This window comes from Caenorhabditis remanei, chromosome III (assembly GCF_010183535.1).
Source record: "Caenorhabditis remanei strain PX506 chromosome III, whole genome shotgun sequence".
Classification (NCBI taxonomy): domain Eukaryota; kingdom Metazoa; phylum Nematoda; class Chromadorea; order Rhabditida; family Rhabditidae; genus Caenorhabditis; species Caenorhabditis remanei.
In genome coordinates this window covers 16,922,962-16,940,418 of record NC_071330.1, presented here as the reverse complement: position 1 = coordinate 16,940,418, position 17,457 = coordinate 16,922,962, and the positions used below count along the sequence as shown (strand labels likewise).

At 42.0% G+C, this 17,457-nt stretch overlaps 5 protein-coding genes across 5 annotated transcripts; 3 read left to right on the top strand and 2 right to left on the bottom strand.

The window, feature by feature from the left end:
- Window positions 1-62: 62 nt before the first annotated feature.
- Window positions 63-438, bottom strand: GCK72_011742 (uncharacterized protein; the record flags this gene model as incomplete). Its single annotated transcript, XM_003100777.2, has 2 exons — window positions 63-169; window positions 219-438. The coding sequence occupies 2 exons, from the start codon at window positions 436-438 to the stop codon at window positions 63-65; spliced, it is 327 nt and encodes a 108-aa protein (XP_003100825.2).
- A 933-nt stretch (window positions 439-1,371) lies between these two features.
- On the top strand, window positions 1,372-2,611 carry GCK72_011740 (uncharacterized protein; the record flags this gene model as incomplete). The annotated part of the gene is made up of 3 exons (XM_003100823.2): window positions 1,372-1,448; window positions 1,572-1,881; window positions 2,390-2,611. The coding sequence occupies 3 exons, from the start codon at window positions 1,372-1,374 to the stop codon at window positions 2,609-2,611; spliced, it is 609 nt and encodes a 202-aa protein (XP_003100871.1).
- Window positions 1,573-1,941, bottom strand: GCK72_011741 (uncharacterized protein; the record flags this gene model as incomplete). Its single annotated transcript, XM_053728650.1, has 1 exon — window positions 1,573-1,941. One exon carries the CDS (start codon window positions 1,939-1,941, stop codon window positions 1,573-1,575), a length of 369 nt encoding a protein of 122 aa, XP_053588227.1.
- A 290-nt stretch (window positions 2,612-2,901) lies between the features above and the next one.
- On the top strand, window positions 2,902-6,877 carry GCK72_011739 (uncharacterized protein; the record flags this gene model as incomplete). Its single annotated transcript, XM_003100828.2, has 5 exons — window positions 2,902-3,155; window positions 3,755-4,421; window positions 5,434-5,553; window positions 5,957-6,277; window positions 6,746-6,877. 5 exons carry the CDS (start codon window positions 2,902-2,904, stop codon window positions 6,875-6,877), a joined length of 1,494 nt encoding a protein of 497 aa, XP_003100876.2.
- Window positions 6,878-7,258: 381 nt separating this feature from the next.
- On the top strand, window positions 7,259-10,748 carry GCK72_011738 (uncharacterized protein; the record flags this gene model as incomplete). The annotated part of the gene is made up of 3 exons (XM_053728649.1): window positions 7,259-7,459; window positions 8,474-8,656; window positions 10,077-10,748. The coding sequence occupies 3 exons, from the start codon at window positions 7,259-7,261 to the stop codon at window positions 10,746-10,748; spliced, it is 1,056 nt and encodes a 351-aa protein (XP_053588226.1).
- Window positions 10,749-17,457: the final 6,709 nt, after the last annotated feature.

The window sequence follows — 17,457 nt, the reverse complement described above, 5'->3', positions numbered from 1 at the left end:
ACATGAAATATTGAAGAAAAACGGGAAAAATGGAAAAAAATTGATAAAAATCAGTGAAAAATTTAGGATTTAAGCAGCTCGGTCAGCTTTTTCAGCTCGTTTCTTGTCTCTTCGAGAAGATTCAGATCACCCTCTTCTCTATCGATTTCCTTGCTGATTTTCGTGTTTTCTGAAAGAAAAATCGATATTTTCCAAGAAAATTTTATAAAAATCCTCACTTTTTTCCAAATTTTCGCGCTCTTTGACGACAACGTCCAAATTGTTTTTGACAGTGTCATAATCCTTCTCCATTTTATCGAAAACCTCTGTTACAAGCTGTACGAGACTCGGAGAATCCGTCGTGTCGCGTCGGAACGACTGGATTTTGGTGTTGCTCACCTCGTCGATGATCGCCTGCATTTCTCGCTTGGTTCTCTCGAATTCGTCGTCCATATCCATTTTTTGGGCTGGAAAATATGAAAATTTCAAGAAAAAATCAGAAATTTTGAGGAAAAATCAAAAAAAATCCGCGAAAAACAAGAAAAAATAGGCAAAAACAAATAAAAATAAAAATATTCCATTCAAACGCGGTAAACTTTCCCGCCGTCGGGTCTCGCCACGCCTCAATGTTGGCAAATTGCCAACAATGCAAGCGCGCTCCACCGCGCATATTTCGAAACAGCGCCTCGTGCCTTCTGACGTCATTTCACATGATTTTCTGCTGATTTTTCGTGTTTTCCGTGATTTTTGATGTCTGAAATTGAAAAAATAAGTTATTTTTGAGGTATAATCAGTGAAAAATGTTGACAGAACTTGCTAGAAAGCTTGGAAATTGGATTTCTGAGAGAGTGATTTTTTTTTCTTTTTTTTGTTGATTTTCCATATTTCAGGTCTTTTTTCGTTAGTTTTATCTCTCAAAATGAAATTTTCTGCTAATTTTTATGCTAAATTAATCAAAAATGTTGAAAATTCTCCAAGAATCCCTTAAAATAGTGCGAAAATCGATATTCCGATTTTCATTTGCATTTTTCGTATTTCTGCACTTTTAAGCTATATTTTGCTGTTAAAAACAAGATTTTCAGCTGATTTTTATACTAAATTCATCAAAAATCTCGAAAATCCATCCAGAAAACCCTAAAATAGTACAAAAGTCGATTTTCAGTTGGATTTTTCATTATGCTGCACTGTTAACCTTGATTTTGGGGTTAAAAACGAGATTCTCAGCTCATTTTCATACTAAATTCATTCGCATTTGGTAAAAATCGCTGTTTTCGTCCCCTTTTCTCAAATTTTCGCCCCTTTTTCTTAAAATTTCGTCATTTTTTCTCAAAATTTCGCTATTTTTCTACAATTTCTCTCCCAGTAAGCATTCAAATTCACTCCCTTTTCCAGATGAGCGACGACACTTCAAGCCCGCTGACAACCCTCAAAATCCTCATTATCGGGGAGAGTGGCGTAGGGAAATCGAGGTGAGTATAGTGAAAATTGCTTAAAATTCCTTTAAATTGGCATTTCTAAGCATTTCCGACCGACTTTAGTCGAATTTTCGTGATTTGCACCAATTTTCCCCCCATAAACCTCACAATTTTCAGTCTAATGCTCCGATTCGTCGACGACGTCTTCGATCCTGAGCAAGCTGCCACTATAGGCGTCGATTTCCGTGTAACCTCGATGGCGATCGACGGGAATCGTGTGAAACTCGCCATTTGGGACACCGCTGGTCAGGAACGCTTCCGTACTCTCACTCCCAGCTATTATCGTGGCGCACAGGGCGTTATTTGTGTTTACGATGTGACGAGTCGGAGTTCGTTCGAGAAATTGAATCATTGGATGACGGAAGTCGACACGTACTGCACAAATGATAATATTATTAAGATGATGGTCGCTAATAAGATTGATATGGTAAGGAAGCGCTTTGAGATAGATTTTAGAGAATTTTCCAAGCGAAACAGGAGATTTCATTGGAAAAATCGTGTATAACGATCGTTTTTAAGCTGAAGACCTGAAAATTCGGTCGAAAACGAACAATTTTGAGACAGAAAGCACTAATTTCCACTGTCAGGCGCGCCTTGGACGCGGCTTCCAAGAATGAGTTGTCGGTGTTCCATGCTCAATTTTCCACCATTTTTGAGCTTAAAAGCTGAAAATTCCTCAATTTTCATCGTCTGGCGTGTCTTGGACGCGTTTCCAGACTCTGGGATCTCGGTTTTTTTTTTAGTTTTTTACCTCCAGAATCATAAAAATCGCTATTTTATCTCAGTTTCGAGCAATTTGAGTGATTTCTATGGTTGAAATTTTGATTTTGAGCACTTTTCAACCTCAAAAATAACTTTTCCTATGAATTTTCCACTATTATGATCGAAAATTCACATTCCCACCCCTCGAAATCCTTAATTTCACAATTTTCCAGCCGAATCGAGTGGTATCCCGCGAGGAAGGTCTAAAATTCGCGAAACGTCACCGAACGCTGTTCATCGAGGCGAGTGCGAAGACCCGAGAGGGCGTTCAGTGTACATTCGAGGAGCTCATCGAGAAGATTATTCAAACACCGGACCTCTGGGATAACGACCGGCCGACATTCCGTCTCGGACAGCCAACGGACACATCTGGCGGCGCGTTGTGCGGTTGTTAATCGATTTTTTATTGATTTTGGCTAAAAATTGTCATTTTTGAGTGTATTTTACCTGTTTTCACCCCATTTTTACCCTTTTATCCCCGCTAGACTGTACAAATCGCCCCTTTTATCAATTTTACCCCACCCGTGCCTTATGAATATTGCCAAATTATTGATTTTCCGTACTCGATTCTCTTTTTGCATTTCTCTCAAATTTTCAGCATCGTTTCAGCGATTTTCAGCCTATTTTCAGCCTTTCTCTCAGATTTTTCAGATCTCTTATCTCTTTTCTACCCCTACTTTTTCAGATGGAGCAACAGGGAACGCTCGAAGAAATTGAACGACAATTCCTGGACGTTGCTCAACGAGACGGTCTTGATGGTCTCGTTGAGGAGGTGCCGGCGAGTATCGATGTGAAGGATTTGAATGGAAATGGAGAAGCACCGGCGGTGCCACCGACACGTGGAGGTGGAGGATCCGGCGACGATGAGGATAGGAAGAAGAGGAAGAGATCCAGAAGTCGTGATCGAGGAGGGGATAGGGATAGGAAGCGATCTCGATCGTAAGTTTCACGGACTTCCGCGCGGTTTGTGTGGAAATTCGGTGGAGAACGCGTTTTTTCAGGTTTTTTAGTCGAAAATTCGGTAAAAATCTCAATTTTTGACCCAAAATAGCTTATTTTCAGCCAAAATTAGGATAAAATGCCAGTTTTCGGCCGATTTTCAATCGAAAGCGCTTCTGACTCCATCTGGCAACGATTTGTAGTCAGAAACTCAAATTTTGGCTCCGAAATCGCGTTTTTTAGCTTAAGGACTACAAAATTCCTCGAAAAACACAATTTATTGTGTATTTTTGACTTTCTCAGCAATTCTGACTGGATTTTTGGTCAGAAACTCTAAAAAGCCGAAGTTTTTGGGCCAAATTTCAAAATATTCCCCGATTTTTACCACCTGGCGCACCTTTGACGCGTTTTTCCACAAATTCACCTCTCTGGCGTGCCTTTGACGCGTTTTAGTCCGATATTCGGAGTGTTTGAGCCAAATGCCACGATTTCACCTACCTGACGCACCTTTGACGAGTTTTTCCACCAAAATTTCCATAATTTCCCCCAATTTTCCCCTAAAATCAACGAATTTCTTCCAATTTTCTCATTTTTTTCAGCCGTGACCGTGACCGTCGCGACCGCTCTCGCTCCCGCGATCGTCGTCGTGATCGCTCCAGAGATCGTGGCGGCGCCCGTGACGATCGCCGTGCACCACGCGATGACGACCGTCGTCGTGATCCGGAGCCCCAGAAGCCCCGCGAGCCAAAGAAATACCGATTCTGGGATGTGCCACCAAACGGCTTCGAGAACATCACTCCGATGGAATACAAGAATATGCAAGCGTCCGGAGCGGTTCCACGTGGCAGTGTCCAATCGGCGGTGCCCGTCGTCGGACCGTCCGTCACGTGTCAATCGAGACGTCTCTACGTTGGAAACATTCCATTTGGGTGTAATGAGGAGGCGATGTTGGATTTCTTCAATCAACAAATGCATCTTTGTGGTCTCGCACAGGCGCCCGGCAACCCGATTCTCTTGTGTCAAATTAATTTGGACAAGAATTTCGCGTTCATCGAGTTCAGATCGATAGACGAAACGACCGCCGGAATGGCTTTTGATGGAATCAATTTCATGGGACAACAGTTGAAAGTTAGACGTCCCCGAGACTATCAGCCTTCGCAGAATACGTTCGATATGAACGCGAGAATGCCCGTCTCGTCGATTGTTGTCGACTCGCCCAATAAGATTTTCATTGGTGGACTTCCGAATTATTTGACCGAGGATCAGGTGATTAGATGGAAAATTTTCAGAAAAATGGAGATTTTTAGCCGAAATTTAGAGTTTTTAGAGGTCTAAGATCGCTTAAAATTGTTTGAGATCGGCAAAGATCGCTTCAGATAGCAAAAATGCGAATTTTCGACTCCAAATAGGGCATTTTCTAGTTTTTGAGCTGAAAATTAGAGATTCAGAGGCTTGAGATTGCTCCAGATAGCTAAAAATGCAAATTTTTGGCTCCAAATCACTTTTTTCAGTTTATGAGCTGACACTTTGAGATTTAGAGGCTTGAGATAGCAAAAATGTTGATTTTTGACTCCAAATAGAACTTTTTCAAGTTTTTGAGCTGAAAATCAGGAGTTTAGAGGCAAAAAATGCGGATTTTTGCTGAAAATATGCTTAAAACGTCATATTTTTAGTCCTTAAAGCTGAAAATCTCATAGTTTCAGAGTAGGTATCTGAAACTCAAAGTGACTGAAACTAGAGGTAAAAACTCGAATAATCTATGGATTATAGCCTAGAAAAGTTGAAAAAAGAGCAAAATATGCAGAAAAATGGGTTTTTTAGGCAAAAATCGGTTTAAAAATTAGAGTTTGTAGTCTGAAACTGAATAAAAACAAGTTTTTAGGACCAAAAAACTGGTTTTCTATGCACAAATCGGTTTAAAAATCCGATTTTTGGTGTAAAATGGTGTAAAAACAGATTTTTAGCCCTAAAACCCCCCGATTCCCATCTAATTCCGAGTGTTTCAGCGCTCCCGCTGCCCTCTCTCCCTGTGGATGAATACACACACACGACGCCTGTTATTTCAGACATTTCAGACACTTTTTTACAGAGAAAATTACAGATTTTATGATTTTCTGTGGTCATTTTTACAAGGTTTTCCAGATTTTTGGGCAGAATTTAGGTCATTTAGGTCCTCCACACACAGTTCTATGTCTTTGTGGCTGAAAATTAGAGGTTGATTACCATTTAGGACTCAATTTCGCTGAAATTCCAGAATAAACTCATATCGATTTTTCAGGTGAAAGAGCTGCTCTGCTCATTCGGACCGCTGAAGGCGTTCTCGTTGAATATGGACTCGCAGGGAAATAGCAAAGGATACGCGTTCGCCGAGTACTTGGATCCAACTCTTACTGATCAGGTGAGTATCGGAGAGAAAACTGCCGAAAAACGGCGGTTTTTGAGCTGAAAATGATGGAAATTTGGCCATTTTTCATTATTTTTGATGGAAATTGCTTAAAAATGATGCTTTGAAGCATAAAGCAGTCTTTTTTGAACATTTTTTCGAGTATCAAACGCGCCCACGACACGCCAGCGGTCTCATTGCTTTTGGGCTGAAAATAGCTCAAATATGCGATTTGGGCTCAAAATCTTTTGAAACTCGCCTACGACACGCCAGTTATTTCAGACAAAGCCCAAGTTCTTGAGCTTTTCGGGCTGAAAATGGCTAAAAATTACGATTTTAAGCTAAAAATAAACAATTTTTGCTCGAAAAAACTATCAAAACGCGCCAACGGCACGCCAGTCCAACTCTCAATTTTCAGGCGATCGCAGGACTGAACGGAATGCAACTCGGCGACAAACAACTCGTCGTTCAACTCGCTTGTGCCAATCAAACTCGTCACAACACTCATCTTCCAAACTCCGCCTCCGCAATCGCCGGTATCGATTTGTCTCAAGGAGCCGGACGTGCGACGGAGATCTTGTGTCTGATGAATATGGTGACTGAAGATGAGTTGAGAAGCGACGAAGACTATGAGGAGATTCTGGAGGATGTACGAGAGGAGTGCTCGAAGTATGGAATTGTCCGCTCTCTGGAGATACCCAGACCGTATGATGAACAGCCGGTGCCAGGTGTTGGAAAGGTGAGGAAATAGCAAATTTTAGTCTGAAATCGCTCAAAATCGGCTAAAAATCATCGAATTTCAGTCTGAAATTGCTTGAAATCGGCTAAAAATCATCGAATTTTAGTCTGAATAGTTTAAAATCGGCTAAAAATAGTTAAATTTTAGTCTGAAATCGCTTAAAATCTGCTGAAAATCGTCGAAATTTAGTCTGAAATCTCTTAAAATCGGCTGAAAATTGAAGAAAAATCGACTCAGATCGGTTTTCGACAATTTTTAGGCAATTTTAAGCAATTTCAGACTAAAATTCGATGATTTTCAGCCCATTTTAGGCGATTTCAGACTAAAATTCGATGATTTTAGCCGATTTTAGGCGATTTCAGACTGAAATTCGATGATTTTTATCCGATTTTGAGCGATTTCAGACAGAAATTCAATGTTTTTTGTAGTTTCTGGACCATTATCCGTTCCCTAAATCCAATTTTCCAGGTGTTCGTCGAGTTCGCCACCACATCCGATTGTCAACGTGCGCAGGCGGCGCTCACCGGACGCAAATTCGCCAATCGCACCGTCGTCACCTCCTACTACGACGTCGACAAATACCATAACCGTCAATTTTAATTATTTCATTTTCATGATAATTCCACTTTTATTTTAAACTTTTGAATTGATCCTCTTACATTTTAACCCTCTGACTGGCGCACCTTTCGGCGCATTTTCGTATTTATTTATTCCTTCATTCATTCTATATATATATAACCCATTTTTCGCCTCTTCTCCCTTAAAAATTTCCCAAATTATTTGTGCTTTTTGTTTTCGAAAAATTTTCTTTAAACTTCTGAACTTTTTTGTAAACTATATTATAAATTTAGAAAAGAGGTGTTCAATTTTTGAAAATTATTTGAATTCCCCCGCGTGACCCCCCCCTGCCACTCAATTTTCAAATTTTTTCCTTTTTTTTCCCCGCCAAATTTAAATTTTATTTCAAAATTTCCCAAAAAAATGTCCGTTCCCTCAAAAACTCTAAAAACCACCGAAGAAAGTGTGCAACCGAAGAAACAAAGTCGTGAGGAGGAGAAATCGGCGCCGTACTTCATGTCGAATGACTCGTATTTGTGGTGTGAAATCAATCCGGATTTGGTGTTAATTGAGCCGCAAATCAACGTTTCCGTTAATTATAATTATTTGGGATTCTCGAGAAAGGTAAAAATATGGTTTTGAAGGATTTAGAGTGGTTTTTGAGAGTTGAGAGGTGGTTTAATAAGTTTGGAATGGTCGAATTAGTATAGAATAATGAAAAATAAAAAAGATTGCTGTGCGTGGGGTTCGAACCCTGGTCGTTTGATTACCAGTCTACCTTGTCTACCTTAACCACTCGGGCACCGCTGAAAATTTAAATCGCTCAAAAATCACGCAAAAATATTGCAAAAACGCCCCCAGAGGTAATTTTTGACGATGAATTCGATTTTTTGACGTATTTTTGTCCTAAAGGACATATTCAGCATCCGTCAATCCACATCATAATCGATCTTTTTCAGATTAAAGAAAAAACCATGGGTTTGATGGATTTTGAGTGGTTTTTGAGAGTCCGGAAGTGGTTTTTTGGGTTCAGCGGGTTGAAATTAGTATAGAATAATGAAAAACAAAAAAGATTGCTGCGGGTGGGGTTCGAACCTTGATCGTTTGATTATCAGTCTACCTTGTCTACCTTAACCTCTCGGCCACCACTGAAAATTTGAAATCACTCAAAAATTGCGCAAAATCTCGTAAAAACGGCCCTAAGGGTAGTTTTAGACGATGAATTCGGGTTTTTGATTTATCTTTGTCCTAAAGGACATATTCAACGTCAGTCAATCCACATCATCAAAAATCGAAATTCTTCAATTTCGAAAAAACACGATTTAATGGGGTTTAGAGTGATTTTTGAGAGTCCGAAAGTTGCTGAATAGATTAAGCGGGTTGAAATTAGTATAGAATAGAAAAAACCAAAAAGATTGCTGTGGGTGGGCTTCGAACCTTGGTCGTTTGATTATCAGTCTACCTTGTCTACCTTAACCACTCGGCCACCACTGAAAATTTGAAATCGCTCAAAATTGCTCAAAATTACGCCCAAGGATAGTTTTTGACGCAGAATTCGAATGTCCACCTAATTTTAACTCATATTCCCTCAGAAATACTTTTTTGATGAATTTCCCATCAAAAGTCAAAATCTTCCAGCCGACACGTCCGCCAGAGTCGCGAAAAATCACTCTAATCAATCATGGCGACTATCCGATTGCGTTCAAAGTGGAGACCACCGACAATTTCTCCTATTTTGTGGATCGTCGGAATGGAGTGCTCCCGCCACGACAGACGGTGGCGAACATGTTGATTCGTATGCCAAATACCACTGAGATACAGGTTGGGGGGGATTTTTGAGTGTTTTGGAGGAAATATGGTTGGAAATTAAGATTTTTGGAATCAACGGGGGGAGAGCTTTCAGAAAAGTATAATCATGCCTAGTTTTCGAAAAAAATATATTTCGCTTGTAATACAGCAAACTCCCTATAATATAATATTGTACTTTCTTGACATTATATGGCATTTCATATTTTTACAGCAAGTTTAAATAATTTAAAGTATTTTGAGGAAAAAATAATTTAAAGATGTTAAAAATTAAGAAAGTTACAGAATTTCGAAAATTTTCGAAAATCTTCGAAAATTCCCAAATGTCATAATTGTTACATCTACCCTGTTGGTATCTGTCTTCCAGTCTGTGGGGACCAGGGCCTAGACCTCTGGTGGGGTCTAGGCGCCGGCTTCATATACATATTCATAACAGAACACAGGTTAACGATGATTGACTTTATTTAGAAACAGTGTTAGTAAGATTTACATAAAACGAATACATAAGAGAGTAGCTAAAATGCAATAGATATAATAAAAGGATATTAGTGTTACAGAAAGGATAATAGAATAAAAGGAGGGTGACCGAGGAGGTGTTCTCTCGATCACCTCTCATGATCGGCGCCCCGTGCCCGACTGGCGTCTCGGCTCCCGCTCTTATCTGTTTCTCTGCGCACTCTCTTTCTCTTCTGATGACACCTGGTGCTGAGCGGGGATCTTGCCCTTCTCTTTTGTGTTCTCTGGCTCTTCAAGTGACTCATCCGTGAGGACATGTGTGATCTTTGGATCTTCCGTCTGGTCACACCATGACATCCCACCCCCTCGAAGTATGCACCGTCCCGGTGCTTGATCTAGACGGTTTGTGAATGATGCTTCTGGGTTTTTCTCCTTCGCATGCTTTTCTTTGCTTGCTTGTTGTTGCCGTTCTTCACTTTCTTCTTTTCTTCCAGTGCTGTCTTCTTGTTTTTCCTCGATGCTCTTCTTTTCTTCCTGAGTGCTCAGCATGATTTCAATATCTTCGACTCGTTCTTCCCCTTCTTCCTTGATCTTGATTCCTTCGGTTCTGTCTTTTTCTTCATTCATCTTCTTTTCTTCCTGAGTGCTCGGCGTGCTTTCAGTTTCGAATTGTTCTTCTCTCTTCTCTTCGTTGATATTGATACGGCAATTTCCGATGATCAGTTCTTTCTTGAATAAGTTGAGTCTGACGTCGTGACCCAATTTATTTATCTTCTCCATTACATCGGTTCCAAGCAAAACAGAAGTGGGACAGTCTGTGTCTTGTGACACGAAGAATGTATGCAAGATGAGACAGTCTCCGATTTTCACTGTGCTGATGCATTCTCCGATAAACTGGATTAGAGAGCCATTTGCAGCAGTTCCTTCTGGTTCGCAATCGTTGAAGATGGCGTGCTTTGTTGAAGAGATTCGGATATAGCTGGCGGCTGCTCCGGTGTCCCACAGTGCTTCCAATTTTCGTCCATCAATCTCGACATCAATGATTGGCAATCTCGCCGTCGAATTCTTCATCTGCACTGAATTGATTGCATGTATTGGGTATTCTTCTTCATATGTCCGAGTCATTGGTCGGAAGTGGTTTACATCTTGCATTTGGACATTGTTGATTAGATGGTGGTGTGCATATTCGACCAGAGCTTCTGTTGCTTTCTTCGCTGATTTCTTTGCTACTCTTCCGGCGCTCCTGTATGCTCTATATTTGCAATATCCATACAGTATGAACAGGGCTAGTGCGATCACTGCAAGTGGGATGACGATCCATGCGACGAGCATCAGTACAGAGAATACGACATCTTTTACTCCTTCCTTCATTGAATCCATTGTTGACTTGTACAAATTCTTGGCTGATTTTCCAGCTGCAGCAGTGGTTTCTTTCACTTTATCAATTGTATCTTTCAGGATTCCTTCGGTTATCAATCTTTTTCTCAATTTCTTGGAGTTTTCGTCGTTGATGTTCTGCATTTCTCTGTCTGTTCCTGTAGAGACTCCGGTTTCTTCGTCCAAATTGGTGTGGAATGTCTCTGGTGCCGGCAAAATGAATTGTTCCTGTAGCTTCCCATTTGGTCTTGCTAGGAACTGTGGTAGCGGGTAGTTGGAACCATAGTTTTCCTTTGACTGTTACCGGTATCAGGTTGTAGCATGTTGAGTTGACTTTCCGTCCATAGTGTATCACATCCGGGGTGACTTGTCTACACTTCGAGATTATCAGACTTTCTCCAATTATTTTTGCTGAAATGTCGTTCCTTCTCAGCAGTTGTCTGATGGCGGCGGTTGGGTCAATTCTCACTAGGGAAGGATCCCGAGTCGAGATGGAGTTAGGGGTCGAGACCTATATGGTTGGAAAGCTTGAGCTCTGAAACTTCCAAAACTGTTTTCCAATTTTGCAGAACGCTTCTAGGAATTGAGAAAAATGAGCTCAAAGTTCAAGCTCTGACCTCCATTCTTAACCATACAAATCGTTCGAATGGGAGGTGAGGGGGAACTACTTTCTTCACTCCCCTGATAATCAACGTTTTTCAACGGTTGGATGGTCGAGTGGGTAAGAGGTTCGGTTGGGGTGCAAGAGGTCTGGGTTCGGTTCCTATGGACGCTATAGTTTTTTTTCTTTTTTCTTTTTTGGATTTTCTTTTTTCTGGTAACAGATTTTATCTATTTTTGATACTTCGGGAAAAATTATGTTTGATCCTCCGTTTTTGATCAATGAAAATACACGAAAAAGCAATTTTCGCTGTCGAACCGCGATTTTTTTGGGTATTTAAGCCAGATTTCTCTTATTTGTTATCATTATTCTTGCTTTTTTTTCAATTTTTTCCTACTATTCTCATGGACTTTCACGTTGTCAATGTTCTCCATCTTCTGCTGAAGAAATTCGAGGGATATGGGGACATTCCTGCAAATCCAGAAATATCACGAAAAGAAGCGATGTTTGCCAATAGATTAGCTGGTGTCATTCTGGAAGCCGAAAATGGATCAATGGATATCGAAGAAGAGGATGTGGTCGAGATAGAAGAAGATGTTGATTGGGAAGCACCAGAGTTTGATGTAAGTTAATATGAATTTTCAATTAATTATCATCTTCACTATGTGTTTTCCAGGCGTTAGATAGTGATGATGTTTCTCCGAACCAAACCTTCCGATTCGGGGACAGATGGGTCAGCAAAGAAGATGTTGAGAAAGCCTTATCCTACTACAGGGACACTTCAAAAGGACATCGCACTGCGCAAGCAATGTTCACTCGCTTCCGTTGGCTTTCTACCAACTACCATCTCCAGAAGCTACGAGATATTGAGAACGAAGGCGCTTCATACAAAGGAGACAGATGTCGACTTCTTGCAATTCTTGCTGATCGTCTTTTTGAAGAAGTGAAGAATCGGCTAGATGAAGGCCTCACTCTTCACGACAGAGACTTGCGGTCATTGGCTCTTGATTTGAACAGAAAAGAGTTCAACATCGTCGGATTTCTTGCTAGTCATAAATGGATAACTCGTTGGAAATCGAGTAGGAGGTAAGTTCAGATTTGTTATCATCATTTCTATTGGTATATTTTCAGAATTGTTTCTCGGCGGATCACAAAGTTTGTCACAAAGAGATGCTTGTTAAACCAGGATCAACTTGAGAAACAATCGAAGGAGTTTGTGAAGATTTCTCGACAAGAAATGTCCCAGTTCTCACCATCGATGATCCTAAATTGTGATCAGACAGGGATTCAAAAGGAACTCCACGGAGCCAGAAGCCTAGCTTTTGGAGGTGAAAAGGTAAGTCACAGTTAGAATATAAACTCCAAATAAAAAATGAACTTTTTCAGACTGTCGTACGTTCCGTTCAAGCCAAGTCTTCCCTCACTCACTCCTTCACATTCATGCCGGTTCTTTTCGCAGATGGAACGATGGGACCAAAGGCGTACATGGTTATATCAGAGCCTACTGGTCAATTCCCAAAATCCAAGCCTATTCCCCACACCCCAAACTTGGAAGTTCGAGCTGCTAAATCTCACATCATGACGAAGGAGTTGATGTGTGATTTCTTGACTACCTGTGTCTTCATCCCATCTCTTCCGAAGAAATTGTACATGCTTCTCGATTCTTGGCCACCATTCAAGGATCATGCAAAGATCAGAAGCTGCTTACCACCGGGAACTGATGTAACAATCAGGAACATACCACCACATTGTACGTCGATGATTCAACCACTAGACGTCTATTGGAATGGACCATGGAAGGTATGAAAAAGCAGAAATTCAGATTAAATCAATTTATCATATTTTTCCAGGCCCTCCTGAAGAGATTCAATTCACACGCGGTTGCTTTCTACCCTGACTACGTCATCGCACAAAGAAACAACCAGATAACGATGGTCTCGGTGCTTTTCCACCAAATTAGTTCAAAGAGATTCACAGATTTCACCCAATATTCTTGGAATAGAAGCGGTTACACAGACGTCTACACTCCATTCCAAAGCCCACTCGAATACTTGTGTAATGGAGTAGAGCTCGAAAACTGCGCAATCAATGGATGCGATAATGTATGTTTTCTTCACTGTGGGAGATGTGACGATTATCTCTGTTTCTCTCACTTGGCCATCATAAACCCCCATTTGTGTCTGAATAGTTGAATATGCTTGATTGTTTTATGATGTTTCATTTAATAAAGTAGACTTTTTCCATAGACTCTTCTGTTAAAAAACCATTACAAATCAAAAAATAGATAAAATCTGTTACCAGAAAAAAGAAAATCCAAAAAAGAAAAAAGAAAAAAAACTATAGCGTCCATAGGAACCGAACCCAGACCTCTTGCACCCCAACCGAACCTCTTACCCACTCGACCATCCAACCGTTGAAAAACGTTGATTATCAGGGGAGTGAAGAAAGTAGTTCCCCCTCACCTCCCATTCGAACGATTTGTATGGTTAAGAATGGAGGTCAGAGCTTGAACTTTGAGCTCATTTTTCTCAATTCCTAGAAGCGTTCTGCAAAATTGGAAAACAGTTTTGGAAGTTTCAGAGCTCAAGCTTTCCAACCATATAGGTCTCGACCCGTAACTCCATCTCGACTCGGGATCCTTCCCTAGTCAGTAGAGTTTGAAAGAGCGTTGTGGATTTCCATTGTTCCTGGCAGCTTGCTTCAAATCTTTCGAACATTGGGCGTTCTCTTTCCTCACTTGGTCGGTACTCCGATTCTTCGAAGGTTTGTTGGTCGATGGGTTCATATACCACATTCCTGTTGGCTTCGGGGATGTGTGGTGTTTCTCTTTCTTCACTCTGCTGCATGTCCTCGTATTCCCATCTGTCCGCGGTGGTAGTTGGTCTTCTCGACATGGTTGTAGTCCTTGGTGGCGATCTTGTTGTTGTTGGCCTCGGTTTTGATCTTGGTTTCGGGGTGGTTTCTGGTGGTGGAGTGTTTGGTGGCGTTGTCCTTGGTGGTTTGGTGATTTCTGTTGTCGTCATTGGTGCTTGGGTATTTCTCGGAGTGGTCGTCGGTGGTTGGGTGCTTCTTGGAATAGTCGTCGTTGGCTGGGTAGTTGTTGGGACTGGAGTAGTTGTCCAAGATGCCTCTTCCTCCACTGGCAGATTTCTGTATGGAGCGAGCTTGTCTTCATCAAATCTTGGCGGCTCAAATTTGTCGTCGATGTTTCTTACATCGGGATCACTTCTTCCAAATTCTTTCTCCAACAACTTATCGAATGTGACTGCGACTTTCCGTTCGATTTCCAATTTCAACTGTTCCTCTCCTCGGGTGAGTGGTCTTTTCAGCTGTTCCATGGCCTTCTTTTGTCTTGCACCATATTGTGCTACTCGGATTGCTTTCAACGCAATTATCAGCATTGGGTTCAGGTGTTTCCTGTCCTTTGGGTAGAATCGTGCTCGGTCGGCGAGTAGTTTGTTGGTGACGTTGTACTTTCCAAATTCTTGAAGGATTTCTGGGTCGGTGATTGGAGATTTCAGGTCGGTTAGCTCTTCGATGTTTGCGGTTCCGTATACTCTCCTGATGAGAGGTGTGATGAATGGTTCTCCGATGTAAGCTCGGAATTCTGTTCCGGCTGGTCCGAGACTCGTCACTGTTTCTCTTGTCCGACGAAACCATGGATTATGGTATCCTCCAAAGGTCTGGGCGTCAATGTGCATGTCTGGGACCCATCCCTTGGAGTGTACTTCTGGAAACTCGATGAGATAACCATCATCAGTTCGGTATCCTTGGTGGATGAAACATCCTTCCAGAGCATCCTGCAACCTTCTGAGATCCGTGTCAAATTTTGAGAAGATGGCCATTTCTTCTATCGCAATGAACTGTTGGCTGATGATAGCCGTAGAGCTCTGAATCAGTTCAAATTGACATTCTCGACGTGTCTCTTGGGGTTGCCACACGATTGTTGAACTGTCGTCCTGGCAGCTTCCTGATCCGAAAGTGCATTTTTCTAAGCTTCCGAGAGTAGATAGGGCATGGATTCCATCCAGTGATGCAACTTGTCCGGCTTCCATGGTGAATTCGAATGTTTTGAATGTCGTCGTTCCCAGGATTCTGGTGGCATTTTCCGCAGCTTCACTGATTTTCTCCGATCTGTAGATTCCTGGAGCAATTTCTTTGAGTTCCATATCATTGAACTTCTTTGTGATCGCGGTTTTCCGACATTCCTCAACTGAGATTGGTACTCTTTTCCCGATCTTTGCTTCTGTGGTCTTGTATATTTTCAGAAATGAATATACTTCTCCTTCAACTTCATGCTTGAAGCATTTGTGTGCTTCCATCTGGATTGCTTTGATCCGTTGTCGATAGACGTTGACGGCATATGTTTGAAGTGGGAGAGACCTGTCGAAGTTGCATGGAGTGGCTGTTGGAGAAATGAAAATGTTTCCGGCTTCTCCAAATCCGCAGATTTGTTTCGTTGCTTCTGTGCTTCCGATGAGGAGCAGACACATCATGATTCCCAGGCATGCTTTGGTGATGCTGTTAATGATGAATGGGCGTCCAGTGGTGGTGTCCCATCCGATTCGACGGTTTTCCTGGGTGTTTTGTGGTGCTTGATTCGACGATTCTTGTCCGTTTTCTTGATTTCCATCCTCTTGGCCCCAGTTTTCTTGGTTTCCATTTCTTTCATTGTAGCTCCTTTGATTCCAACTTCCTCTGTCACGTCCTCGGTAGCCTCCTCTTGGTGGACGGCTTCTTCTTGATTGGTCTTCATTCTGGTTGAATCCACCTCGATAGCCTCCTCTTGGGCTATTTCCTTGGAACTCTCCTCCTGATTGGAACCATCTTCCACCATTTCTATTTCCCCAGTTTTGTTGTCCCATGTTCATCTGTTGAACGGCGGCTATCACTGCATCGGTTTCTTCTTCTGCTTCTTCCAATTCCAGCAGTCTTTGAATTTTCTCTGCCTCCGCTGTCATCGCCCTCAAAGTCTTCGGCGTACTTTGGAGTTGGCGGAGTCTGGCTTTGATTTTCCTGTTGCAGCCGGTTAAAAAATGGGAGGCTAGGAGAAGATCTCTGTTTCTCTCGGGGAGTGACTGATAGACGTACTCCCCTAACTCCCGTATGTGGGCGGCGAACTCGGTGACCGTCTTTTTCCCTTGCTGTGCGGACGTCAGCTCTTGGAGGGAGATTTCCCTGTCCGTGGGGCAATCATGCGCGAGCATGAGTTGCTTCGTCATCTTTTCCCAGTCTTTGAGAACTTTGTTGTCGAGCGCGTTGTACTTCTGTAGCGCTGTACCGGCTAGGAAGAACGGCAACAGTTCCGTTCCAGTCTCACGTGGTATGTCCATTCGGAACAGTAGCTTGGCATACTCCTTTAACCACTTATGCAGGTCCGAAGACCTTCCTTCGGCAAACTTTTTTATTCTTGGATCCAGCATCTTGGTCAATTCGCCTTTTCTTTTCCAGGTCGGTAGCTCGTTCCGGGTGGGAGCTTGTTCCGTTGTTGGTGGTCCCGCGAGTTCTCCATTTTGCAGTGACATGTTTGGCGTGTAGAACTGGGGGGCTATCAGTGTATCCTCTTCCTCTGTTTCCTTTTCACCGAAGATCTTCAGGTCCGGAAATGCTTGCTCCAATCTCGGTGATTGGTGGCCCGGAGTAGGAGTACTGGAACGCGGTGTTCTGGCGGGGATCGATTGATCGAGTATATCTGAGAGGAAGTTCCAAAATCCTCTGGGAGTTCGTACTGTGGTCGGTGTCTTAGTGGTGGTGGGAGTTTGAGTGGCGGTGAGTGTCTTGTCGGAAGCTGAGGTTTGTTCGGGGGTGGATGTCCTGACGATAGTCGGAGTTTGAACTCCGTTTTCTGTCCGGGTGTCTTCTTCTTGGTTTCTCCTGTGGCTTCGGAGGACACGATCGGATGCAGCCGTTGGTAGTCTAGGGTTCGGTTTTGGTGGCAGTTTTTTTTTTGGCCTTTCCTAGTTACCTTGGTAACTGCTTCTTCTTCTCAATCTTCTTCTTCCTCTTCTCAATCTTCTTCTTCTTAACTCTTCTTCTTCTTCTTCTTAACTCTTCTTCTTCTTCTTAACTCTTCTTCTTCTTCTTAACTCTTCTTCCTCTTCTTAACTCTTCTTTTCTTCTTAACTCTTCTTCTTCTTCTTAACTCTTCTTTTCTTCTTAACTCTTCTTCTTCTTAACTCCTTCTTCTTAACTTCTTCTTCTTAACTTCTTCTTAACTTCTTCTTCTTCTTCTTCTTCTTAACTCACCTTCTTTTTCCCCAAGACAGAAAAAAAAACCTCCCACTTTTCAAGTTATCTATTAGATCCTCGCCGTTCTTGTACGGGGGTTCTCTTTGGATCGCTCACTTCCGGTTTCCTAAAACCGGAGGGGTTCCGCTCAGGA